Genomic DNA, 25480 nt, shown 5'->3' on the forward strand with positions numbered 1-25480 from the left:
GATATTATTATTACTTTTTTTTTTTCAAATGAATTTTTTACGAGACTCAAATTCCTATAGGATATAAAGTTACGGATGATGCCGAAAATTTTCTTCATTTTTGTTCTGTGTAATATACACGAACGAATCAAGAAATATTTATACGACATTTATCGAATATAAGATGACGTAATGTATTTAATGAGGTCCTATAAATGTACATATGTTTGTTGCTGCGATTCAAAAATTGCTCGATTCGAGAATATTTATAGAGGCTGAGACGAGGTTATAAAATGATGAATTTTCATGTTTGAGAAAATTTAAGACATTGTGACTGTTTCGAAAGATATTTTTTATAGTGAGATAAAACCGTTTCCGGCGTAATTTTTTCGTCGATTTACGACGTATGTATTATCCTGGGATCGTATTTTGATGATAGTGCTTGGTTCGTATGTTTAAAATGATTTTTGTCCAGCAAAAAAAATTGAAAATTTATTTTCAAAATATACATATGTAGTAGATAGTAATATCTTACTTACTGAACACAAAATACATATTGTAATGAGCATTTTGTCAAAATTTCAAAGCACAGAAGCATAGTTTTGATGATAAAAAATGTAATAAAATAAAGCAAAAGAGAGAAAAATGACGAGATGAAACAATTTCTCAATAATTTAAAAACATGGTCCAAAATTTATTTGAAAAAAAAAAAAAAGACTCGTAAAGGTACTCTAATATTGTATTCAAAAATAACAAAAAAAAAAAAAAAAAAGTCTGTGAGATATAATTGAAAAAACAAAAGCACCCCCCCCCCTGCCAACTGAAAAATTTGATTATATTTGACAAAAACAAATTACTTATTGGGTAGGCATGGGCTAAATACCCAGAAACTGAAACATTATTAGGATTTTTTTTTGAAAAATGAGAATAGAAGAAGGAAAATGAAACTCAAAAACTTACATATGTACTTGTATACCAAAATAAAGAAAATTATTAATTTCTTTTTATTCAAAGAAGTAGGTACAGCTCTTTCCAAGGGCGTGGATCTAGAATGATTGTTCGGAATTCTAGAGCATATCAAGCAGGTGTTTTATTTCGGACCCCTGCTGATCATTGTTCATCAGTTTATTTATTCTTGCCGAGTCCATTATTATATCACGTTTTGATCTTATCAGGGTCATAAAATTACCCTTATATCACTCCATTGTTCTCCCGATCTTTCTCACACCTGCAGTTTAAGAGGATTATTTTTTTTAAATTAACTCTAATTAATGATTATTATTACAAATCCTTTGTCACCCTTAAAACGCCTGTAATTCAAAAACTTACAATGAATCCTAAAACAATGGTACAATGATATCCTCCCTTATATTTTTGGGATCGCAGAATACGAATTTGACAATATTTTTTTTGTAGGGGTGGGAGGTGAGGGGGTGAGAGAGGTGAAAACTTCAAAATTTGACAATATTGATGTGTGATATCATGATATGTCGAAATGTATGTTTTTGAGGGTGTAGATCACGAATCTGACAATATTTTTTTCGTAGAGGTGAATAGTGGGGGATGAAGGGGGTGAAAAATTCAAAATTTGACAATAATGATGTGTGATATGTTTAAATGCATGTTTTTGAGGGTGTAGATCACGAATTTTACAATATTTTTTTCGTAGGGGTGAATAGTGGGGGATGAAGGGGGTGAAAAATTCAAAATTTGACAATAATGATGTGTGATATGTTTAAATGTATGTTTTCGAGGGTGTAGATCACGAATCGGACAATATTTTTTTCGTAGGGGCGAATGGTGGGGAGGTGAAGGGGGTGAAAACGGTGAAAAATTCAAAATTTGACTTATTGACTATGATGATGTGTGATATGTCGAAATGTACGTTTTCGAGGGTGTAGAAGACGAAGAGGTGAAGGATGGGGGATGACGAATTTTCTGTTGGGAAGCCGTTAAAGTCCCAGTAAGAGAAAATTTGTAACATTTTAACGAAATTCACTAAAATTTTTCACTATAATTGACTGTGGAGGTCGCCGGGGCACTTTGGGGCAAAAATGGCAATTAATATCTTGAAATACACTATCTTAAGTATTACCAACAACTGGAATTTCTCGTGCATCTACGTGCAAAAATTTGTTCTATTCCAATTTATGCAACAGAGTAGGCAAAAAACGGGATTTTAACATAAATTATACCTCTATAATTACTTTATAAAAACTAAAATTCAGTAAATTGGTGAAAAGTACTTACTTTCAGTTGCATTATTCATACTTGGTACATTTCGACATATCACACATCATTATAGTCAAATTTTGGATTTTTCACCGTTTTCACCCCCTTCACCCCCCACCATTCGCCCCTATGAAAAAAATATTGTCAGATTCGTGATCTACACTCTCAAAAACATACATTTAAACATATCACACATCATTATAGTCAAATTTTGAATTTTTCACCTTTTTTACCCCCTTCACCCCCCAACATTCGTCCCTACGAAAAAAATATTGCCGGATTCGTGAACTACACCCTCAAAAACATACATTTAAACATATCACACATTATTATTGTCAAATTTTGAATTTTTCACCCCCTTCTTCCACCACTATTCTCCCCTACGAAAAAAATATTGTCAAATTCGTGATCTACAACCTCGAAAACATACATTTCGATATATCACACATCATTATAGTCAAATTTTGGATTTTTCACCGTTTTCACCCCCTTCACCCTCTCACCCCCACCCCTACAAAAAAATATTGTTAAATTCGTATTCTGCGACCCCAAAACCATAAGGCAGGATATCATTGTACTATTGTTTTGGGGTTCACTGTAAGTTTTTGAATTACAGGCGTTTTGAGGATGACAAAGGATTTGTAAATTGTAATCGTTAATTAGAGTTAATTTTTTAAAAAAAGAAATCTTTCGCGAACGACTAAATTCTTGATTAAATAAAATTATTCCCAACAACTCAAGTAAGCCATTGCAAATAATTTGGAAAATGAAATAAAAATTGTGGTACTTATTTGAAGAAAATTTCAAATCATCCTAACATTTTTCTAAGACAAATGCCAAAATAAAAAATAAAAAATTATAAGCATTCTCAACTCAACAATAAAATTATATATATATATATAATCTAAGCATTCCATTCCCATCAACTCGAACCAAAAAAGGATTTGGCTGCAAAATTTTGAATGTCATATTTCAAAAAAATTTTACTCGGGAAAAAATACATAATTAACGATCTCTTTTCCCAATTCCATTGCCTTTCAAATTAGATACACATTATTTGATTTTATACATGTTAATAAAATTGCATAACCAGTTTGCCGTAAATATGAATTGGAACTTGACTTGAAGTCATGGAACGGGCGTATTCGAGACTGACAATGAGTGAACTTGGAGCATTTTTGTCTGTAGACTTTTAAACATGAAACATAGAAGATTCAAAATTAGTGATTCAAATTTTAAAAGCTCGAAATTGCATTTTTAAAGTGAAAGTTCAGCGTTTCACGATGAATAAATAAGATCTAAAAATACGACTCGAAAATTTGAAATGATTACCTTCTATGTATTTAGAACCAGTTTTCAAATATGTATCTTCTTTTCAACAAACAATTTTTAGAAGAGAATGTGAGCTTCTTCTCCCCCCCCCCCCCCTCATCAAAATTCATAGAAACTTTACTAGTCAAATTGCATATTGATTGTCATCATTATTTGAGAATACCAAGTTGAAAACCTTTCAATTTAAAAAAAAAAAAAGTTGAATTGCTCAAGATTTTGTCAAAATTAGTTTAATTTACATAAACTTGTTGAAAATGATGTGAAAAGAAATGGAATATTATCATCAAGAATAAACAACACACTATTTGCACAAAAAGAACAAAAAAATTTAGGTATGAAATGAGTTTTTTATGTTTTTTTTTTTTATTTTTTTTTTTTTAATAAAAATACGTCTATTTACCCATCGCCATAACACTACTTATACACATTATATGCAGATACAGAATAAATTTCAAAAAACATCCAACCTTGGAGAACTTCCAAAAATACCAAATACTCGTATTTTCAAAATATATATCGATATGAGAGCTTTTCAGGGCAAAACCCAACGTGAGTGGAAGGATATATCTAAGCATATAACTCATTTTAACAATACATAATTTTTTCACTCCATTCTTTCCCCTCTGACACACCGACTCAGGTCCGAAAAAATTATAAATGGACCTTCAAGGTGAGAGATGGTTGTCTAGTAGGTACCTAGAACTCACGTAGTCAATCATTTAATAAAATACAGCGTGGAATTCACTCGTGACATTAATTTTTCGATGTTGCGTCCACGAAATGGAATATAGCTGCGGGTGGTTATTTTATGGCAAAATAGTAATATTGAAAATTTCCCAAACCGTTGCGTTGCGTTATCTCCAAGAGGCAATTTTTTTCACCTCAAAAAATATTAAAAATTGCCTCTATCGTGTTAGAGAACTCGAAAAGGAAAATATTATATTTTACGCACCGCGTTCATCGTAGGTAATAGATTTCTTTATAATATGAGAAGAGTGTCTATCTCGTAGGTAAAAATTCCAAGAGGTTTTTCAACGTATTCTTCGATGTCAGCCTTATATAACCGAGTAATTATGCAAATATAGAACGACGCTTTTCATACGTTGGCAATTATTAAGCCTCATAAATTACCAAAACTGATACGACGAGCGAGAAATATTCCTCGAGTTCGAGCTTGTACGTATTATACTCTTCGCAGGTATAATATTTCGTGGCAAAGTGAACACTTGGAAATTCCCAAATTCGCTATTAGAGAGCTCGTATACCTCTCCACGATATATAGATGATGATAATAGGGAAGGGATCGAAGGAGAAAAAAAAATAACTAATCGTGTGCGTGTTTTGGTACGCGAGCACGAGAAACAACAGGAACAATTTTTTTCCAACTAGGATCGGTGTTTTTTCCATGTCGAATCATTACAGCTCGTAAATAACACGATGAAAATGTTGAAACTCACGACGACGATGTAACGTTTAAAAGGTTTCTAAATGCTTACCTGTTTTATGCATTTGTTTGCCTAGCTAAAACAAAGCTTTTATATGTACGCAGGGCCTATCGACTATATACACATATAGCCTATCCTTTATCATGGGAAACATAAAGCGTTTAAGTTTATCCTTTTTATTGTGTGGCTTCACGCACTCTTCTTTTTTTTATTCGCGAATTAAGATTTCGTCGGTATTTTCCGTTCGTTGAATGAAAGGCACAACTTGGCTAAATCGTGATCGTCTTCGAAATAATACTGATACGCTGCCTATATATATTTTCTTGGACGATTTTTCATTTCGTAGAATTAATAATAACCATGCTCCTGTCAAACAGATAGTATACAAGAAGGTATAATTTTTTCTCGAGGTATTCGTTTTGCTCGCTGATGCGAATTACATTATCGATATTTTCTTAAGAATTAGCAAGGTAACTACTAACTACCATAGTACCGTATACCTACTGTATACGAGGTTGAATTTCATTTTCAAGATGCTCGTTAAGATTTCAAACTGCGACAAAATTGCTCCCCCAAGTTTTCATAAATTAAAAATGACAAAAGGGAAAGTTTTTTAAATAAGTAGGCAAGTATTTTACGATGTGAAATATGCGAGCTTTTTAAATGCTTCGATTATCTTTACTACCTATATTATAATAAAGTACCGGGGTTAATTAACATTTATTTTAATTAAAAAAGGTTTTTTTTTTTAGGTTTGATTTACTGCTACGGTAAAGTTTAATTGACTCTTGTTTTATGTTTTCTTCGAATAAATTTTTCGATTTTTTTTTTCAAAGTTTATTTTTAAATAATTGCTCGAATGACAAGTTTATACATCGTTTTTTTTTTTTTTTTTTTTTTTTTTTTTTTTTAATAATTTGCATATACTTAGGGCGAATATTTTTTAACCAAAATCGACAGATATGGGAAGATTTTCTATACACAAAACTGCCCACTTTAATCCCAACTATGGACAAATTATCCCAACTTCTTTTATTTCTCTCAACTTAATTTTTCTTTTAATTTACAGCTTGGCATTCTGCGTTACTTTATATTGCACCGAAGCGGCCGTAGCCATATCAATACTACTAATCAGACGATCGAAGTTTATAGGAGGCGAGCTAGGTGGACCAAAAACCACGAAATACATAACTAGCAGCGTACTATTCGGTTTATGGATAATCTACATCACGTTTACCACATTGGAAGCGTACGGTGTCATCGAAGGATTTTAATTTCAACAATCTACGTTACGTGTTTCGACAAACCGCTCATTTATTTTTGTTCACCTCGGACATAATGGCCAGGAAAACTTTCAAAAGATTGGTGATGATAAATACATGTTAGTTTATAGGGGTGTATTTTTACTTAATTTAAGAATTCGCGCCTTCGCGGTGCAAATAAACAAGTTTGAGAGCAAGTATTAAAATTGTTCAAATTGCGACAACATTATACTATATAAAGGAGGTCATTTTGAATCATGACACGTAAGTATTTTAGTTAGTGTTTGTGGTAGGAGGAAAAAAAATTGGGTGTTTGTTAATATTAAATTTGATTGGCGAAAATTTATCTACGTCTGAATGTTGCTAGGTATATTTTCTTGTTGTTCGATGTATTTGGCACGTTTATGCAACGAATGTTTTTTTTTCAAAGTTTGTTTTCCTTTTTGTTATTTTTGTTTATGTGATCGATGTTCATATTTTAAATATAAATGTATGTTTAAGTATATAAATGTATCTAATCTCAATATTTACAAAAATTATTAAAATTTTGGCTACCTATCTACCATTTAATGAATTTGTTCTAAAAAAAAAAAAAAACATATCAATAATAATGATACCTACTTTTAAAAAATATATTTTATGTGTATTCAAAAATGTTTGAGTGGGTATTCAAAAAAAATCTCAAGTTGTACGTAAAAAAAATAATGGTATTACTGATTACATATTTACGTTTACGCAGGAGCGTAGAGATCTCCGCCGTGTTAAATAAAGCTGAAAATTATAGCAATGGAGTTACCGTTTAAAACTTTACTCGAGTATATAAGATGGTAGTATATTAATTAGACTAACTTTTAACTAATTTAAGCCATATTTCTTCCAATCTGTTGCGTATTTATTAAGCCTGTTTACTGTTAGAAGATTCGTGTTTTACTTAATAAACAAACGAGTACGTTGAAAAAAAAACAGAAAGAAAATGAAGTGTTTTATTTTACTGGAGTTGTTTTTATTTCGTTACGATTTCTTCGGTTCAGGTATCAATTAATTCGAAATTTAAAATTTCAAAACCAAGTTTTTTTTTCGAAGAGAATCATAAGCAACTCTGTCAAAAAAATCAAGCTTCACGTTGAACAAGAATGAAGTTACTGAATTCGTTACCCAATTCTGAATATTTCGAGAAGTGCTAAATGAAAAAAAAAAATATGAACCAGCTGGATAAAAAATTCCCGATAAAAAATGTAATTTTGACAAAAAAATAACAAAACAAAATTATCAACTATTCTTATTCAAACTTCGTATTACAGAGGACGCCGGTCCTTGAAGTACTTTACGAGACAACCTCATCACACCAGAAACTGGATCACGACCGAAATATTTTACTTGAATTTCATCGCCTACCTTAATTCCCAGAACACTCGGGTGATTAATCTGCGAACAAAAAGCATCGAATTAATATTCCCGAACACCAAATTATTATCAAATATACAATCATCGTTACCTTTCTTTGATCTAATTGCGAATTATGCAACAATGCAGGAACCATCGAATCGTATAACGTAACCATAACACCGATTTCTCTCATTTCAACGATCTTGGCTTTATAAATTCCGCCGAAATCTAGCACAGGTTCTTTAGATTCGGTGAGATTTTTATCAATTTGTTCCTTAGCTTCATCCATGGCGTCTTGATTAGGAGCGAATACGGTGAATGTGCCATCTTCGTGGTATGTAACTTCTACTCCGGTATCGACCATTAGTTTTTTCAAATTTACACCTCCCGGTCCCATGAATTTGGCTCGTTTATGTGCCGGTACATCTAGCTTATCGTTGACTGGCCAATTTGATTTCTTTTCTACTCTGAAATTTTTTTTAACTGGCCAATTAAGTTTGGTCGAGAGAAAAGCGTGATGAAAAATATCGATTTAAATACCTATGCGAAGGTAATGCTCGATCCATGATATCGATAATTTTCGATTTAGCTTCACAGCCTGCTAGTACAGCTTCCATGACAACTTTCAAAGGTAACCCTGGTATTTTAATATCGGCTTGTATAGCTGTGATTCCTTTTTTCGTGCCAGCTAATTTGAAATCCATATCTCCCAAATAATCTTCGATGCCCTGGAAATTAAACGATGGAAAAATGTAACTGAAATCTTGAAAGACAAGTACCTAGGTGAAATATCCAAATTACCAAAATATCAGTCAATATTCTGTAATCTTTCATATGCTTGGTGTCGTCGTTTTCATACTGTGTAATTAAACCAATAGCTACACCGGCACCGGCCGCTGATAAAGGAACTCCTGCATCCATCAAAGCTAAACTACCTCCGCATACGGTGGCCATCGATGAAGATCCTGTAAGCCAAATAAGTATAAATAAATGTTTGAATTTCATCGAGAATATTTACGATGTCGATCGTACCATTAGATTCTAGAACTTCGGAAGTCAGTCGAACGGTGAACGGTGGATTAGCAGGGACTAGAGGACGTAAAGCACGTTCGGCCAAAGCACCATGACCGATTTCTCTTCTCATAGCTGGACCACTTCGGCCAATTTCATTAGTAGCATAAGGTGGGAATTCGTAATGAAGGAAGAAATTCTTTTCTTTCAGTCCACTGTGAAAATATAGCAAGTTAGAAATTCGAATGAATGAATAGTTCTACATAATTATAACGATCGGTTGAGCTAACCTGGTTAATACTGTGACAGGATCTAGTTTAACAGCCGAATGAGGGGAATCTAAAGCGACAGTACAAAGCACTTGGGTCTGGCCACGTTGAAATAGAGCTGATCCGTGCAGAGGTTGATATAAGTCTACTTCGCATGAAATCGGTCTAAGATCAGTCAGTGCTCTTCCATCGCATCTACAAATAATTTCCAAAGTATAAAATAATTTAAACACGCAGTAAAATATCTGAAATAAAGTTATCTACCTCTTATCACTTTCAAAAATTAGGCTACGAAATGTATTTTTGAAAATTTTATCGAATATATTGGAACAATATGATTCTGATTCCGATGTGGTAGGCGCTCCTTCTTTGATCTTCTCCATTACTTCTGTTCTGACAGCTCTTACAGCTTTATCTCTCGATATTTTATCGTGACTTGGATCAGATAGAATCTCTCTCAGCTTAGATTCAGCTAAAAGTTTAATGAAATTCACGATATTCTCATCAGGCACACTAGGAGGTGTAAATTCTCTTTTCGGTTTGGCAAATTTTTTCAACTGTATGAGACCTTGTACAACAGCTTGGCATTCTTTAACACCGAACTTGATAGCTTTATTGAAATCTTGTTGTAATATGTCATTAGCTCCTCCTTCCAACATAACTACTAGATTTTGATTCGCAGCTACGACGATTAAATTCAAAGAACTGCGAGAAAGTTCTCTACGAGTAGGATTCACGATTAATTCGTCACCCAGCATACCAACTCGAACAGCGCCCACTGGACCATTCCACGGTATATCTGATAACGTTAGAGCAGCCGAAGCAGCATTAATGCTTAATACATCAGGATCATGAACACCGTCGACGGCTAATAAATTACAAATAATTTGCGTTTCGTTCGTGAAACCAGCAGGAAATAAAGGTCTGAGAGATCTATCGATTAATCGACTAGTTAGAATCTCGTGCTCATTAGGGCCCGTTTCACGACGTAGGAAATTGGTTGGTATTCTGCCGGCGGCTGCTGCTTTTTGCCGGTAATCCACAACGAGAGGCAGGAAATTAGGAGGTGATGATTTTTCTTTGCTCACAGCCGTGACAAGTACAGATGTATCGCCAGCTGCGCCGAGAGCAGCACCGTCAGAAAATCTGGCATATTTTCCAGCTGATAAGGTGAGCTTGTTGCTGAAAAAGAGAGAAACTTTTGTAGGGGAAATTCAAGGGTACAGATAGAATTAGTTTTGAACTTACCCATTGGAAAATTCAACGGTGACTTTGGGTGTTTCGATTTCGGTAGAGTATTTCCGGGATGAGAGGACACTAACGTACTTGCTTTTTTGAAAATAATATTTTCTATGGGCTAAAATATACCTAAGTTTTGAATACATTGGGATGAATTTGCTGTTCATTCTTACATCAGATTAATTTAACCGTTCGTGGAGGATAATTTTTTCTTGATTTATGGTGATGCTAAACTTCTATGACGAATATGCAAGAAATAAAATTGTACTTAGAATAGAAGGACTTCAATAAAAAATTCATTTTACAAATTCTAAAATTTTGAAACACATTTTTCTTCAGCTAATCAACTTTTTTTTAGTCATTTTTTAATGCCCTTTAAAAGAGCAATGGCCCGAACTCATTTCGGTTACAAAAAAAACAGATAAAAAAAACACTTTCAATAAACAATGTTGCCTTTTTGTGCAAATTAACTACTCTTTTTTTGTTGCAATTTTTTCATCAAATTTTTCGAACTTTTTAGGCGAAAATTTCAAAATGTTTCATCCTTATATTGATGATAAATTGAAAATTCGTCATAAGTAAGTTTGTTTTTTCATCATTTGAGCTTTCAAATTCATTCATCGTTGGTGGAAATTTTTCCCATCAAACGGTAATTTTTTGAGCTCGTTCGCTCAAGCCTGCACAAGCTCAAGCTCAACTTTCAACTTTGAACTTTGTAATCAATCAAGAAATGTAAATAAAGAAAAATCTTTTTCACTTTACAGAAAGCTTAGTTCAAAAAATAATGATTTACTGAATTGCTAAACTGTTGTTTGCCATTGCACTCAATCAAAACTCAAACTCATAAGAATCAAAACAAGTTCTCACTTGATTTCTGAACAGCTTGTAGTAAAATTGACCTGACTAAACCGAACAAAATTTGAAAATTTTCCAAGATGAATCAGGTAAGCTGATGATTTTATCGTACATCCCAAAGTATCATAGTTTTTCCAATGGTAACAACCTCTACCTCAAAATTTACTTGATGATCTCTTCCATACTGATTATTTTTTCAGTGTGAAGACGAATGGCAAGAAGTACAACTGCGTTTCAAAAAAGAAGGCCTAGATTTCAACGCTATGAAGCCAGACGATCGACTGATTCATATATGGAGGTGGTTGGTCGACGCCGAGATCAATTTAAAGAATTCCCGAAGAATATGCGAAAAATTACGTGAACAGCAGAATGAAGAGCTTGAAGTAATTAATCCTCTTTCTAGCGTTAAATAAAATTCTAAAAGGCATTTTAATCGACTAATTCAACTTAGGAGATGGAAAATTACATGGGTAAAGTTCGAGAACTATCCGAAAAACGCACCATTAATATGGAAAATGAAAGCACCCGACTAAATGAACAACTAGAAGCCATATCCAGCATATTGTCAGGAGTAGTACTGCAGGGTGAAACTGTAGTCGAAAAGGTACCCTGTCTTCCGTAAAAAAAATAAATAAAAAAAATGTGCACTTAAAAACAATATTAATTTCAATGTCGTTTTCAGATCACTAATTTAGTATCAGATTATTCCAGATTAACCGAAGAAGTTCAAGTACTGAATAAATTGAAATTGAATAATCCACAGAATGAAGATCTCATTTCAGAAATGATATCGGTGACTAAGCTTAGCTCCTTTCATCCTTCTTGAATTACTTATTGATCCATAATAATACTCGATTAATTTGCATTTTTCTTAGATATCCACTGAGAAAGAAATGTTGAAAAGAGAAGTAATTGAGCTTTCAGAGCGAATGCAACTGCTTCAAAAAAGTTCCCGAGAGCTTGCATTGGATAACGAAAAATTAGCTTTCAAGGTTAGCATCTTATATTACGTTATATTTGATTTTTTCCCTCGTTCGCGAAATCTGGGGGTTTTGTACCAAAATTTTTTTAATCGATGAATTTACGACACAGTTATCGGAAGCTTTTGCTGAATTAGAAGAAAAAGAAGTACGGTTAGGTCTGTACAAAAGTATAAATTATCCTTTGTTAGAAAGCTTTTAAGTAGCAGCTGTTTATCGCTTACAGCTAACAGAAAAAAAATGCTATTTTTTATTTATACGAAGATACCGAAGAATGGCTGTAATTTGAATGATTTCTATCAGCGTAAGATTTTGTGTGATTTTTTATCATTTCGTTTATTATACCTAAATGGCTCGTTGATTTATTGCTAATTTGCTCGTTTGTAAACCTTTTTCTATACAAAAGCTACGTGATAAGCATGCGTAACCGTGACTGCTTCAGCATGAAAATATCGAATGAAATAATTTTCCGTTCAGTTTACCAGTACGAATGACAAAAAGCTTGTATGTGTGAATGTATATCTTTTGTAGACAACCTGTCAATTTTATTAAAATATTTTATTCTTTTAGGCGAGTTTACTACTATTTATTCGGGCGAACATAGCGTTTTCAATTCAATGACGTGTTCGAAACATTGGTGCGAAATTTATTCAAATATTTTCTACGATTCGATTTTGAACTATTTTAAAAGAATTTTTTTTTAAATTTACAGCGAATCCAATAAATCGACATTATCACGTTTAGAGATCGAAAATATGAATCAAGTTGACAAGTGCAGTTCTGAAAAGAAAGACTATCGTGATTCGGATTCTCCGAGTTTAATCTTAAATGACATGACTGATTACAAAGCGACTTCCAAATTGAGCAGTTTAATGAGCTCGTGTCACGAAATCGCCAGACTGGAAGAAAATAAGAAATTACAAGTAAGAATTTCACGTTAGTAACCCTTTAATAATAAATTCTAATGTTCGTTTTTATTTCGCAGTCTGAATGTGAATCAATGAAAACACGAATCGAATCGCTCGGAGAAAAGTACAATAATCTAGCCTTGAAATACATTCAGTTGAAATCTAAAAGAAAATTTCAAATTGAAGAATTACGGTACTTTATTTCGCTTTTTTCCAAAAAAAATTTTCTGAAATTTGTGCCTATTTAAATTTTATAATTTTCATTCACAGGGGTCGCCTGGATGCTAGTCAATGTCAAATACAAACTTTACAAGTCCAACTGAGTGTTCAAAGGCAACGTCTTCGAGCTGAGGAAATTTTTCGTAAACAAATCGAAGCTGATTTGAGAAAAATTCAAGATGAAAAACGTAACATTATTGTTAGGTACGATTTCCAGTTTATTACTCGTAGTTTCTTATCCTGTTTGAATTATCAATTTTTCATCACCTGGATTTATTTTTATTAGGTTAATGAATTCGGAAATGGAGCAAAAAGAAACCAATAGAGAAATCGTCATTTTGCAGAAAAAAATAGCCATGCTGGATTCGGCTAATTCCGATTTACTTGCTAAATTACTGCAACTCAAATACAAAGAACCGTCTGCATCTAAAATTTCTTGCGATAATATTCTTCCGATTGGATCTGTTTAATTTGTTCTTCCTTTTTTTTTGTACTACTTAATGCATATTTTTCATGTTCATTTTGCCAATCTTTTCCTTTTGTACAATATTCCATTATCTCGAAGTATCATTATTCATTATTATACCTGCGTAGTCATTTATTGAATGTATTTTTTTTTTTTTTTGAAATATAATATTAGTTTTGATTGGATACCTTTGTGTACCTATTCTACTAACTTCAAGCTAGTGTTCTCAGCTAATTCGGCGTAAATAAGTGAAAAAGATTAGATCTAAGCATATCGCTAATTAATGAAAAAGCACGTATATTCACACTTAAAATTTATTAAAATTCGGAATGTTGAAGATGAGTTCCATTTACAACAATAAATAATACATTAAGTACAGGTAAATAAATATACAAATGAAGCCATTGAAATTAATTATAAAATGGATTATACGTGACCCAGTGAGCTTTAGTCTGAGATTTGGCATCATCATGAGAAGTGAACAAAGATTTGAAAACATCAGTTGCTTTGGAATCCTTTGAAATACTATACGATTGTTTCGTCTTCTTATATGCAGGATCACACATACCCTCCAAAGATCGTTTTTCTAAAATGTAACCAAACAAAGCAAAGATATTAAAACAATTCCATATATGACAATGCGTAATCAAACTAGGAAAATAATGAGTAAAATACGAACTTGATTTAGTTGCAGCCGCTAATGGCGTAACTGAAGAGTTCCCCTTCTCTCGTTTTATTTCGGTGGGTTTCTTGATGGGTAATTTTTCATCCTCGCTTTCTTTCTTTACTTTAACTGTTTCGAAAATCGTAGAACTTGTACTAGCTACTGGTTCGTCATTAGGCTCCACCTTGACTTTAATTTTTTTGCTCGATTTTTGACGTAATTTATTCCTAGTAGTCATCAATTCTAAATCCTGATCAGCGGCGTTCATAATAACAATATCATCATCGGTATAAGGAGTCTGACATTTGAGACACGATTTCTCTTGAAATTGTTTGATAGCTCGTTCAGCTAGAACACATCCGCAACTCCAGAAGAAACAAAATTTGAATTTTCCACTCATTTCTAAACCAGAAACAGGACAGATGTAAGGTGCAGTTTGACGATCGACGCGATTATCACCTTTTTCATCTTCAGCTTTGTAAGCTGAGTTTTCCGTCAGGTTTAAATCTTTCACATCCTGTAAAGTAAACGATGAATTAGGTTAATGAAAACGGCGATGTGAGTTGAGCGAATGGGTTTGTTTTACCTTTAAACGTTTAATATGCGAGATGGATTCCGGTTTACTAGTTTTATCGAGAAGTTTTTCGATCACGGTATCTTTGTTGTAAAGACGTCCTAATCCACAAGCTACTATAGGTTTTCGTAAAGGTTCGTGGCTTATTGCGCAATGTTGCCAGCGGAATGATAACTCGGCTACTTTATCTTTCTGAAATACGCAGAAGAATGTATAAAAATCAATGAAATATTGAGTATGAAATGAAATTAGAAGTACGTATTGACTAGCTACTGAGCGGAGCTAAGGCACACTTACTTGTTCTGGCTTCTTTTTTAGTCTGACGAGTTCATCTCGCTTAGGAATTGTACCACCATCACAACCCATGATTTATCGAGTAATATGCACTTTTTAAAAAATAGAAATGGTCGAAATATCCTTAATTTCTGTAATTAAAAATTTTTCATAAAAGAAAACTTTTGAATGATTGATAACTTTTTTTTCTGATAAAAACAAACACGAAACTTAAATATTTTTTGCATCTGTTATGTGCCACTGAGCTCATAGGTTTGTTGACATTCCATTAAAAAATACTGAGAGAATTTCGAGTTATTACTCGTAAATTACGGTAAATTTCGAAAGTGAAACAATTTTCGTGTTGACATCGAGGCTTTGGAATAAAAAGCGGTAGCTTCTTTCTTTGATGACGGAGTCGCTCGGTGACGTAAAAATAAAAGAAAAAATTCCAAGCTTCGATTTTCTTTACCAAAGCAAAGCTCAAAGCTACCAAAGCTCAAAGCTGCTAGTCGCCATTACTTATTAATCAATAATTTAGATTATTTTATGCAATTAATAAAGGATTTAGTGCTCATTATATAGTGTTGAATTGTTCTACTGTGATGATTCGAACAACGGAATAAAACAATACTCATACCTGTTGAAAAGTAAGTTGATCCCTGGTAGGCATTTCGAGATGCCGAAAAGTTTTGAATACCTACTCGACCCATCGGCGTAATTTTCTATGATAACTATTATGATTATAATCCCTATTTCATGTATTTCAGGTGATCTTTAGTAATGTCCCGAAGTCGGCATGAAAATCCAGACTGTAAAGTTTACATCGGAGAATTAAGTGAGTAATTTCGATTCCTTCGTTAACCAGTTCCATCAACTTTCTCTAATCACCATATTTCTAGGTTTTAATGCTTCGAAACAAGACGTCGAAGATGCATTCTCATATTATGGTCCAATACGTAACGTTTGGGTGGCTAGAAATCCACCCGGTTTCGCATTCGTTGAGTTTGAAGATGTTAGAGATGCCGAAGATGCAGTCAAAGAAGTTGACGGCAGGTAAAGTTCATCATTAGTTCAGATATCTTTTCTGATTGGAATTATTCATTATTAAAGCTAATGGTTGTACTTTATCATAGAAGAACTGTATGTGGAAGACGTGTTCGTGTAGAACGTGCTGGCAATAGACGCGGCGGAGGTGGTTTTAGAGGACGCCCTTTCCGTGGTGGCGGTGGTGGTCGCCGAGGACGACCTTTCCACCCCGAAGATCGATGCTTCGATTGCGGAGATCGAGGACACTATGCCAGAGAGTGTAGAACGCACCGACGTGAAGGTCGGCGGAGTCGAGGCCGAGGCGGTGGCCGGTAAGTTCAATAATTCAAGTTTTCTTATGTAGCTGAGTAAGTATGATATTAAAAAAATAAATCTGAACAGCATTGCTTGTTCAGTCATCAACTAGATGTCACTGAACAAGCAATGTTGAATTCGTGAGTCCCTAGCAAGTTTTCGTGCGGTTATGTTTCCTTTCTGAGGTCAGCTGCGACGAAAACTTGCGCTAAATTAGCCGTATATTTTTTTTATTTGTTGAGTATTGTTATTTTTTTCAAGTTAACTTGTAGATAATTTTCCAGGATAAATATAATTAAATGTATTGATTCGTGAATTCGCTAAATGCTGGTTTAATTTACGAGAACGTGTGTGTGTTACAACGTGCGCAATCGATTTAAACATGCACGAATCGTCGAAAACTTAACGCAACGTAGAGATCGTTCGATTACACGCAGCGAAACTACAAAGCGACGATTAAGAGTCCTTCTTTACGTATGACGCCTGCGTCAGTTTTCTGTTTTTAACTATGGTCATAATGAGAGTTTCGCTACGTTTCGAATAGACGTTATAATGCGACGCATCGCAATCGAATAGTTGAATAGTTTTACGAGGAATTAAATTGTTAATAATTCGACTGCGATTACGCTTTTTGTGTAAGTTGATATAGTTTTTGTTTTTAATAAGGATTTATTATTATTTACCTATATTTTTTTTAGACCGTAACCATAAGCTTTTTTGGCCCAATAAGCATAACATTGATATGTGGATGCAAAATAATAACGAAAAGCTATCAAATTCCATGCGTTTTAAAAATTCTTAGTAGTTGGGCGGCGAAAAACTAAGCACATTGACGAAAACCTAACGTATGTTTGTTTATGCTTTACAGATCCTACAGCAGATCAAGATCACGTTCTGGGTCACGCGATCGCCGTACAAGATCCCGCGATCGCCGTTCAAGATCTCGTGATCGTGATCGTCGCAGCAGATCGCGCGATCGTCGATCTAGATCTCGTTCAAGTTCCCGTTCACTATCTCGTACTAGAAATAATAAGCATAGCAGATCTCGTTCCGATTCACCACGTAATAACGACCGTAAAGCCAAATCGAAGTCTGTATCTAGATCACGTGATCGATCAGTTTCCAAATCGAAATCTAAGTCGAGAGTATCCAGATCACGTGATCGATCAGTTTCCAAATCGAAATCCAAGTCGAGAGTATCTAGATCACGTGATCGATCAGTTTCCAAATCGAAATCTAAGTCGAGAACTCCGCCGCCTAGGTAAGCGTTGTTTACTCTGGCAATTGTTATCGATGATTAGCTATAATATTAATGTTCATGTTTTATGGTTTGCAGGAAAGTCAGTTCTGGATCTCCTACGAGAAATGGCGACGCTTAATTCTCTGATACCTTTTTGTTTTGCTGTGCTATTTCTCAGCTTCACGATTCAGTTTAAAATTCAAGCATCCTTCTTAGACGTGATACAGAAAGTCCTGACTTCTAAGTTTACACCGACGAACAGTTAGCCTGGTTAATTTTCTATTATTCTATTTATTATCATTTGCAATAATTTTTCCTTTTTGTTTTTTTACCTTTTTTTTCGTTTTGTGTGTTATTTTACTTTGAAATGAAAAATTATACGTTTAACGCTAAATTTTGTTTTTATTCTCCTAGCAATACTAACTCTCATTAATTGATGAAATATCTGTCGAAATCGCCTGCGAGAGAAGCGTTCTTTCCTCTCGATTTTATTTTCATGGCGTGAATGGGGCATTAGTAGCTCTATAATCTTTAATCAAATGCCTCTGCACGACAGATGTCCCACATGTGGACAAAACTAAAACACGTCCCTGTGAAAGGAATGCAATGAATATCAAAACACATGGAAGAAGTGGAGACAGATAGAGTAAACACGAGTGGTTGATATTTACCTTTTACGTTTCTGAATTTGGCCTTCTTTTTTTTCTTCGCAATTTTCAAAAAATTCACGCCAAAATCTGAAATGAAATGAAGTGATAACAAACACACGTGTAGTCTGTTTCTCAATTCAAGTTTGAAAAAAAAAATCAGGTTTTCTCAACTCTGATTTTTCATGTTTTTTCACTTTTTTTTAAATTAAAAATTTAACAATAGGCATTCAAAAAAAATGTAATGATAAATTTGATTGATTTCAAATGTTTTCGATGTACATTTTTTGAGCCTTCAAATCGAAATTTCATTTCAAAAAATTGCAGCATATTTTTTCAAATTTTGACAAGATCTCTGAGATCTCAGTAGATCTGACAAGGGAACCTCTTGAGGTGTCACACACCGATTTGAATGAGACCGCGATTTTTGGAAAGAGCATAGTCTAAAACCCCCAAAACTAAATTTTCAGCTGCCCAAGTTCATTTTTTGATTTTTGGCGAATTTTTGAAAATTCAAAATTGACTGTTTTTGGCGATTTATGCTTTTTTTTTTAAAGTACGTACTTGATCACTAAAAATGGTGAAAATAAGTCCCAAAACTAATATTAATTATCCAAATCCAAATTTCACCATTTCCAGACATTCTGGAGCCTCCAGGGCGATTTTTCAATTTCTCCAGAATTTTGAATTTGCTCCAGAAGGCGTGAATATGCAGTTGGGCAGCTAAAAATCGAGTTGTATATTAAAACTCGACCTGTTTAACGAGTTTATCCACATTTGAGCCGATTTTGAGAGTGACACTTCAAAAGTGGTTTTTTTGACCAGCTTTTTTCAAAATTAAAAAATCCAAAAAATCAAAAGATAACCTTTTGAGAGGAAATTTTTGAAATTTGCGCAAATCGCCGTATTTCTTCAAGAACTAACCCCTGCAGCGCAAATTCTAGCATTTCCAGCCGTTTCGGAGCGAGAGTGACACCTCAAAAAACCACTCTTGAGGTGTCACTTTCAAAATCGGCTCAAATGTGGATAAACTCGTTAAACCGGTCGGGTGTAATGTACAACTCGATTTTTAGCTGCCCAACCTCATATTCACGTCTTCTGGATCAAATTCAAAATTCTGGAGAAATTGAAAAATCGCGTTGGAGACTCCAGAATGGCTGGAAATGGTGAAATTTGGATGCGGGTAATTAATATTAGTTTTGGGACTTATTTTGACTATTTTTATTAATCAAGTACGTACTTTTTTTAAAAAAAAGCGTAAATCGCCAAAAACAGTCAATTTTGAATCTTCAAAAATTCGCCAAAAATCGAAAAATGAACTTGGGCAGCTGAAAATTTAGTTTTGGGGGGTTTAGACTATCCTCTTTCCAAAAATCGCGGTCCCGTTCAAATCGGAGTGTGACACTTCAAGAGGTTCCCTTGTCAGATCAAAGCTTTGACTTTTCACAGGATTAGATCCGATCAGAACAGATTAAATTAAAGTTTTGATAAAATCAGATCGTTATCTTCCCTGTATTCAATTCAATCTGACTATTGAGCATGTTTGATCGGATGAAAATTCTGATCAGATCCTGTCATTTCCAGATCCATTTCTGATCAGATCAAAACTCTGACCAGATTTAATCAGATTCAGGCAACATACACTAGATCGTCGATTAAATTTGATTTGACCCCCATCTGATCAGATCAAAGCTTCGACTTTTCGTCGGATTAGATCTGATCAGATCAGTATAAGTTCAATGTTTTGATCAAATCAAATCGCTTCATTCCCTGTATCCAATTTGATCTGACCAGTCTGACCAGACCTACTTGGATTCCAGTTTTGATCGCATTTTGGATCTATTCAGATCTGATCACATCCAATCTTTCCCCCTTGAAAATTTTGAAAACAGATCCGGATCCGAAACTTGAAAAAGACTTCCCAAATCAAAGTCTCAATACGTTAGTTCAGCTTATCAGCCCATCACAAATAAATCACATACTCTCGACTTCCACATCCGCCTCTGCACTCCTTCCACTCAAAATAACCGAATCAGAATCACCGAGGAACAGAAACACCACACAAACTTCAAGTAACTTTTAATTATATTTTTTATATACAGCGTTAATACGAAGGTATATAAGATATAATATGTGTTAATAAGCTAATCGACCCAGTATATAAATCACAGAATATAATTATAGTACAAACAATTTATTTTCTTTTCGCTACGGAACTCTTTTAAAGAAGCTCTGGACTCGTCTTACATGATCCGATAACGCGATACATTCTCTACGGAGGGAAGCCTAAATCATGAGACATCCACGACGAAGTACCCATCAAAATCACAATCGCCTTCGAATTAAAATTTAATATTAAAATTTCGTGTTCAGCAATACCGTGCGTAGGTTTTCGTTGCATACGTTCAGTAACAAAGGGGGAAAAAAATAACAGGAAGGCTAAAGTAATAATAATTTTCAATAGCGAAAAATTTTCCATTCGAATATTTTTTTACTCTTGAAAAAAAAAGGTAGTCGCGATAACACAACCATTTCTTACATATTTGTATTTTTTTTTTTCGTTTGGGTTTTTTCATCAAAGCGCTATACGTTTATATATACACACATGAATTAGATGGAAAATCCGATCCCCTATATACGTAGTAGATTTACGAAAACGAAACACGCAAAAATAAGGAAAGGGGGAATTGTAAGAGCTCAGGGGAATGAGGAGGGAAGGGGGGAGAGGGGAAGGACGCTTGATTTTTTTTTTTTACAAAATTCTATACAACTTGACCGAGAAAAGAGAAAATGAGATATAAGACGAATTCTATACAAAACGTACGTACCTACGGAGGTACGCAATATCGCGTTAACCATATTCACCGACGACGACGAGGACGAGATATGAAGAGACAATGAATTCACAGACTCATTTCGCACAGCACGAAGCTGACTAACATAATTCACTGGCTAAAAAGGGCAAAAAAAAATATAGGGGGGATAAAGGGGAAAAAAACGAAAACAAATTCTCGATATACCAAATAACTCGTATAAAAATCCTACAAAGAAAAGAGAAAATAAATAAATATTATTTTATTCCACATATAGGTATTCGAAGCGTGATATATTCGAACGAGAGAGAGGGCACGCGAATACGACGAAAAAAAAAACAAGGATTCAACCTCCGAAGGCACGAGTCGCAATTCGATCAACGAGATTCACCGATTGGTTGCTCGTTCAAGTTCAATGACTGATCCAAAAATACACACGTTGACGGGATAGAGAAACAGAGAGATAGGATATAAGAGAAGGACAATACAATAATATAACCCGAATGCGATTTTTTTTTTCGACGTAATCTATAATAACATAAGAAGATAGAAAGGGAAAAAATGCGATGGCTAAAAAGAAAAAAAAAATTACGACTAGAAAGGTGTGTTTTGTTTTAATGGGACGTAGGCGGTTCTGTCGTTTGGTTTATACTGTCTACGGTACAAATGGGTTTCCTTCGAGCGGTATCGGCACTCGAGTAATTATTATTACCCACTAGAACTTCCCTAACGTTAATATTACCAGGAGAAGGCTGATGAGGACGTGAAATAGTAAATTCGATACGAGACTGAGCAGCAATGCTCAACTGCTGGCTGGCGGTGCGTTGGGTAGTAGGCGACGTTCTCTGTTGCGTGGTGCGTTGCTGTTTTCCGGCCTGAGGCTGTTGGTCGGATTTCGCCGCTACAGCTGGCCGATCCGTTGACTGGTTAACTGCGTTTTGCGAAGACTGTTGTTGCTGCTGTTGCTGTTGTTGTTGCGTCTGCTGTTGTTGTTGTTGTTGCTGCTGCTGCTGTTGTTGTTGAGACGATGGTGGCAATTGTTGCATAGGCGAGGAGCGTTCGCGCACCGATTTCGTATTATCGACTTTATCGGCCGATGATTCGGCTGCGTCTTTCGGATCGTCGTCGTCGTCTGTGTTTATCATTAATGTATTTAAAAGCACGTCTTGCATGAAATAGCTACGATCAGCTCGTTCAATTTCTAATGCTTCTAGTTCCGCTTCTGATAAGCTTGTATCCATACACCTAAAAAAAATCACGAGTCGAGTTAGTAACGCCCATATTGTGTGCTTGGGAACACTCATGACAAACTCCATTCGCTAAATTTCACCTTATTGAGTAAAAGAAGCATCATTTGAATGAATTTGATGCAAAAAACATACAATAACAAACACATTTTTGAATTATCATATAATAACGAAAATCCGGATCATTTTCTCTTTTTTAGTCTGTGCTGAATTATCAAAACAAGCACACAGAAGCCATATTCACTCATCCGCCCATTTCGTTGTAGCAAGAAACTGTCAAAGGCGTCAAAAAGCCATGGATAGACTAGCACTAGAGGACGATTAAACTTGAAAGTTGGAAAAATGGCCGAAAACACACGTCAATTTAGCAAAAATCGTTTGGTGAACAATCAAAGAGACAAAAACATTACATTCAGCAGAAGAGGGGGGAGGAAACCCGAAAAAAACTTCTTCGAAGCAGCAATACGACATACGACAATCCAACCAAAGCAATAAATGCACTTGGACTACATCTGGCATGATTCAAGGTTCATTCTCGTTGGATTTCCAGCATGATGAAATGTTAACAAGTAAGACCCGCCCGAATACGTACGAACCCTCTAATATTTCTCTCAACTGACATTGAGAGAGGGGAGGGGCCTGCTGACTTTAGTTCATTCATCTGGATCTATCCATCAACACCGAAAACCCAGCAGCTCATTTACTCATTTTTCACCATGACACGTTCGCCCTCTCCTACACTTTATCTTCAAGAGGCTGCATTTCACCAACAAGAAAAATATTACAAGATCGATTCTCTAATACTCACTTGGTAAGCATAAGTTGCGAATGTGATTGCACATGAGCAGATGTATTATTATTAGCAGCGCTTTCACTGGTTTTCGGGGTAGAAGTACCGCCGCTAGCATTAGAAACAGCTAAAACGTGATTACTCAGCGATGTTACAGTAGTACTAGTCGTTCCGCTGGTTGCAGCAGTTGCAGATGTGGCATGAACTTGTCTTCTAGGAATTCGTTCGAGCTGCTGACGAGCGGCCTAGACATATACGAACGAACGGTTACATTCAAACTCGAACTTGGGAGTGTAAAATGAATACCACTTACCCTCACTTGTTGCCTTTCTAATTGTAATTGCATTTGTAACTGTTGCAACTGAGCAGAAGCAGAACCCTGCGTAGTATTATTACGACGTACTCCGCTCAACTGAGAAAGTAATTCTGCGATTGGATCAACGGCGTCTCTTCCAGACGGAGACAAAGATGAAATCCCGCCAGACGAACTACGAAATTGAAAAATGATCCGTGTTAAAGAGTATAATAATAATAACGATCGGCAAATTCTAGTTATATAACTACGATATACCTAAAATGCATGTTAGATCTTCTGCCGCGACCACCAATGCCTCTCGTAGGATTTGGCAACCTACGAACGTTATGTCTTGATCCAGTAGGCTCATCTAAAAAGGAGATAAGATCTCTCGGAGTAGGTCTATGTTCTAGAGCTAAATGTCCGGCAAAATCTTCAGTCACTAGGTTCGGATCGCCACCAGGCTGAGCAGCGCATATCGGACACACCACTTCCACCGTAGAATCCTGATGATCGGCATTTACGTGTTCTTGTAACGCAGTCTCAGTGAAACCCATTTTACCGCAAAATGGGCATGTGAAAGACTGGGATTGTTCGTTAGTCAACGCTTCACCTCCATAGTACAGTTCTAAAACACGAACAAAATATGCAAATGACGATACATCTAGATGAACCAGTTCACTTGACTAGCTGCGAACCGTCGACACTTACCAAAATCCGAACGCGTTAGGATACACTGCATAGGATGTTCAATAGTATGCCGTGTAGTGGTAGCACCAGCTTCGTAGCAAGAAGCGCACAAATCGTAATCGTAACATGTTAAGCACTTATATCTTCGACCACGGAAATTGCCTTTTAAACATGAATCACAACTTACACCTGGTTCAACAGAAACAAGAGTAATTATTCAAGGGCGATGTAATAAAACGTAAATGGTTACTTTTACTACAATCTAAGATCGAGTCACGGTGCAATAAATAAAGTACATTATTATTAAATCACAACAACAAATTATCATCCCTTAATGCATGCTATGTAATCATGGTAAACTGTAATTAAACAATCCAATGACCAACCATTATATTGTGTCAACAATCGAACTGATCGTACGTTAATCATTCTATTTCAATCCGATCTCATTTCATTATCACAACCGATCTCAAATAACAAATATTACGAGAGTACCTATAACACTAATTTCCACCAATCTGACGGAAATATGCAAAGAATGAAACTAAATTGGGTACACATTGAGCCATGCATTATGTAACGATTTCATACCCGAAAGGGTGGATCTATAGCAATAAAACAATAACAACATCCGACAGAAGGTATCCTAAGACTATTGCAATTAAAGTTAAACGCATTTAGTGCATTTAAGATGACTTTATAATAATATAAATAAAAGTGAATAAGCTGTGTACTAATTTTGGGTACGAGACTATGCTGTTACGAATGAGGTTATCTTACCATCATGACGAGACATTTCAGGTACTCGAACAATTCATCAAGTAATAACTGAATTTAATTATTATTTAATATGACTAAAAACTCTTAATTCTAAACAAAAAGTAATTTACAAAACGCAAAAGAACTAAGAAATAAGAAGGGCCAAAACTGATATCGCTACATCACAGACAAAACTTTTCGTAACCAAATATAATAAGCATTGCCACTTTGGGAAAATCGAAAATTCGGCGAGGAAATGAAAATTCTCGCTTTTTTGGCTTTTTGTGTCGCGAATGGCTTATTTTTCAATCACACGAGAATTTTTCAAAAACATTTTTCTCGTAATTAATTTTCTAAAAATTTAGTTTTGCAATTTTTTTCTCATCAAAAATGTATCCATCACTCGACTATTTATTTAAAATTCCAAACATACCAATTTTTCTTCTATAAAAATGTTTTTCAAATTTTTTCATTTTATTCTCGAACGTTCTTTTCGCACAAAACGTCAAAATTTCAAAAATAAATTTTGAAAATTTTCAATTGGCAACATTGAAAATTTTT

The 25480-nt window shown here is 34.7% G+C and overlaps 6 protein-coding genes across 10 annotated transcripts in view; 3 read left to right on the plus strand and 3 right to left on the minus strand.

Annotated features, from left to right (window-relative positions):
* Nucleotides 1-7241, plus strand: part of Calx (sodium/calcium exchanger 3) — a 130586-nt gene extending 123345 nt beyond the window's left edge. The window contains exon 8 of the mRNA XM_065362071.1: nt 6058-7241. Within this exon, the coding sequence (XP_065218143.1) occupies nt 6058-6262 (205 nt within the window). The 3' untranslated portion in view covers nt 6263-7241. The remainder of the gene's footprint in view (nt 1-6057) is intronic.
* Nucleotides 7242-7463: 222 nt separating this feature from the next.
* Nucleotides 7464-10514, minus strand: PNPase (polyribonucleotide nucleotidyltransferase 1). Its single transcript, XM_065362072.1, has 8 exons — nt 10165-10514; nt 9181-10098; nt 8938-9111; nt 8669-8862; nt 8438-8601; nt 8177-8364; nt 7746-8103; nt 7464-7675 (listed from the first exon to the last, which is right to left on the minus strand). The coding sequence occupies exons 1-8, from the start codon at nt 10320-10322 to the stop codon at nt 7520-7522; spliced, it is 2310 nt and encodes a 769-aa protein (XP_065218144.1). The 5' UTR covers nt 10323-10514; the 3' UTR covers nt 7464-7519.
* A 340-nt stretch (nt 10515-10854) lies between these two features.
* LOC135842515 (uncharacterized) lies at nt 10855-13768 on the plus strand. Of its 2 annotated transcripts, XM_065360011.1 has the most exons (12): nt 10855-11099; nt 11211-11393; nt 11462-11614; nt 11693-11803; nt 11886-12002; nt 12103-12148; nt 12217-12294; nt 12561-12627; nt 12703-12913; nt 12976-13091; nt 13169-13321; nt 13404-13768. In XM_065360011.1, the coding sequence occupies exons 1-12, from the start codon at nt 11091-11093 to the stop codon at nt 13585-13587; spliced, it is 1428 nt and encodes a 475-aa protein (XP_065216083.1). In that variant the 5' UTR covers nt 10855-11090; the 3' UTR covers nt 13588-13768. The 2 variants fall into 2 exon arrangements, with proteins under 2 accessions (XP_065216083.1, XP_065216084.1); XM_065360012.1 differs by lacking the exon at nt 12217-12294 and having other exon boundaries at nt 10856-11099.
* A 113-nt stretch (nt 13769-13881) lies between these two features.
* LOC135842516 (replication termination factor 2-like) lies at nt 13882-15309 on the minus strand. The gene is made up of 4 exons (XM_065360013.1): nt 15119-15309; nt 14834-15013; nt 14263-14764; nt 13882-14169 (listed from the first exon to the last, which is right to left on the minus strand). Exons 1-4 carry the CDS (start codon nt 15185-15187, stop codon nt 13994-13996), a joined length of 927 nt encoding a protein of 308 aa, XP_065216085.1. The 5' UTR covers nt 15188-15309; the 3' UTR covers nt 13882-13993.
* A 232-nt stretch (nt 15310-15541) lies between these two features.
* Nucleotides 15542-18072, plus strand: LOC135842517 (probable splicing factor, arginine/serine-rich 6). Of its 2 annotated transcripts, none has more exons than XM_065360015.1 (6): nt 15542-15744; nt 15865-15932; nt 15997-16150; nt 16234-16455; nt 17307-17699; nt 17775-18072. In XM_065360015.1, the coding sequence occupies exons 2-6, from the start codon at nt 15878-15880 to the stop codon at nt 17815-17817; spliced, it is 867 nt and encodes a 288-aa protein (XP_065216087.1). In that variant the 5' UTR covers nt 15542-15744; nt 15865-15877; the 3' UTR covers nt 17818-18072. The 2 variants fall into 2 exon arrangements, with proteins under 2 accessions (XP_065216087.1, XP_065216086.1); XM_065360014.1 differs by having other exon boundaries at nt 15543-15744; nt 16231-16455.
* Nucleotides 18073-20389: 2317 nt separating this feature from the next.
* LOC135842800 (E3 ubiquitin-protein ligase KCMF1-like) lies at nt 20390-25112 on the minus strand. 3 transcript variants are annotated; one of them, XM_065360438.1, is made up of 6 exons: nt 24941-25112; nt 24182-24349; nt 23747-24098; nt 23489-23663; nt 23194-23420; nt 20390-22383 (listed from the first exon to the last, which is right to left on the minus strand). In XM_065360438.1, the coding sequence occupies exons 1-6, from the start codon at nt 24954-24956 to the stop codon at nt 21753-21755; spliced, it is 1569 nt and encodes a 522-aa protein (XP_065216510.1). In that variant the 5' UTR covers nt 24957-25112; the 3' UTR covers nt 20390-21752. The 3 variants fall into 3 exon arrangements, with proteins under 3 accessions (XP_065216510.1, XP_065216509.1, XP_065216508.1); XM_065360437.1 differs by lacking the exon at nt 24941-25112 and adding an exon at nt 24547-24774 and having other exon boundaries at nt 23495-23663; XM_065360436.1 differs by lacking the exon at nt 24941-25112 and adding an exon at nt 24547-24708.
* Between the last annotated feature and the right edge of the window lie 368 nt (nt 25113-25480).

Source organism: Planococcus citri, chromosome 4 (assembly GCF_950023065.1).
Source record: "Planococcus citri chromosome 4, ihPlaCitr1.1, whole genome shotgun sequence".
In the NCBI taxonomy this organism is placed as follows: Eukaryota; Metazoa; Arthropoda; class Insecta; order Hemiptera; family Pseudococcidae; genus Planococcus; species Planococcus citri.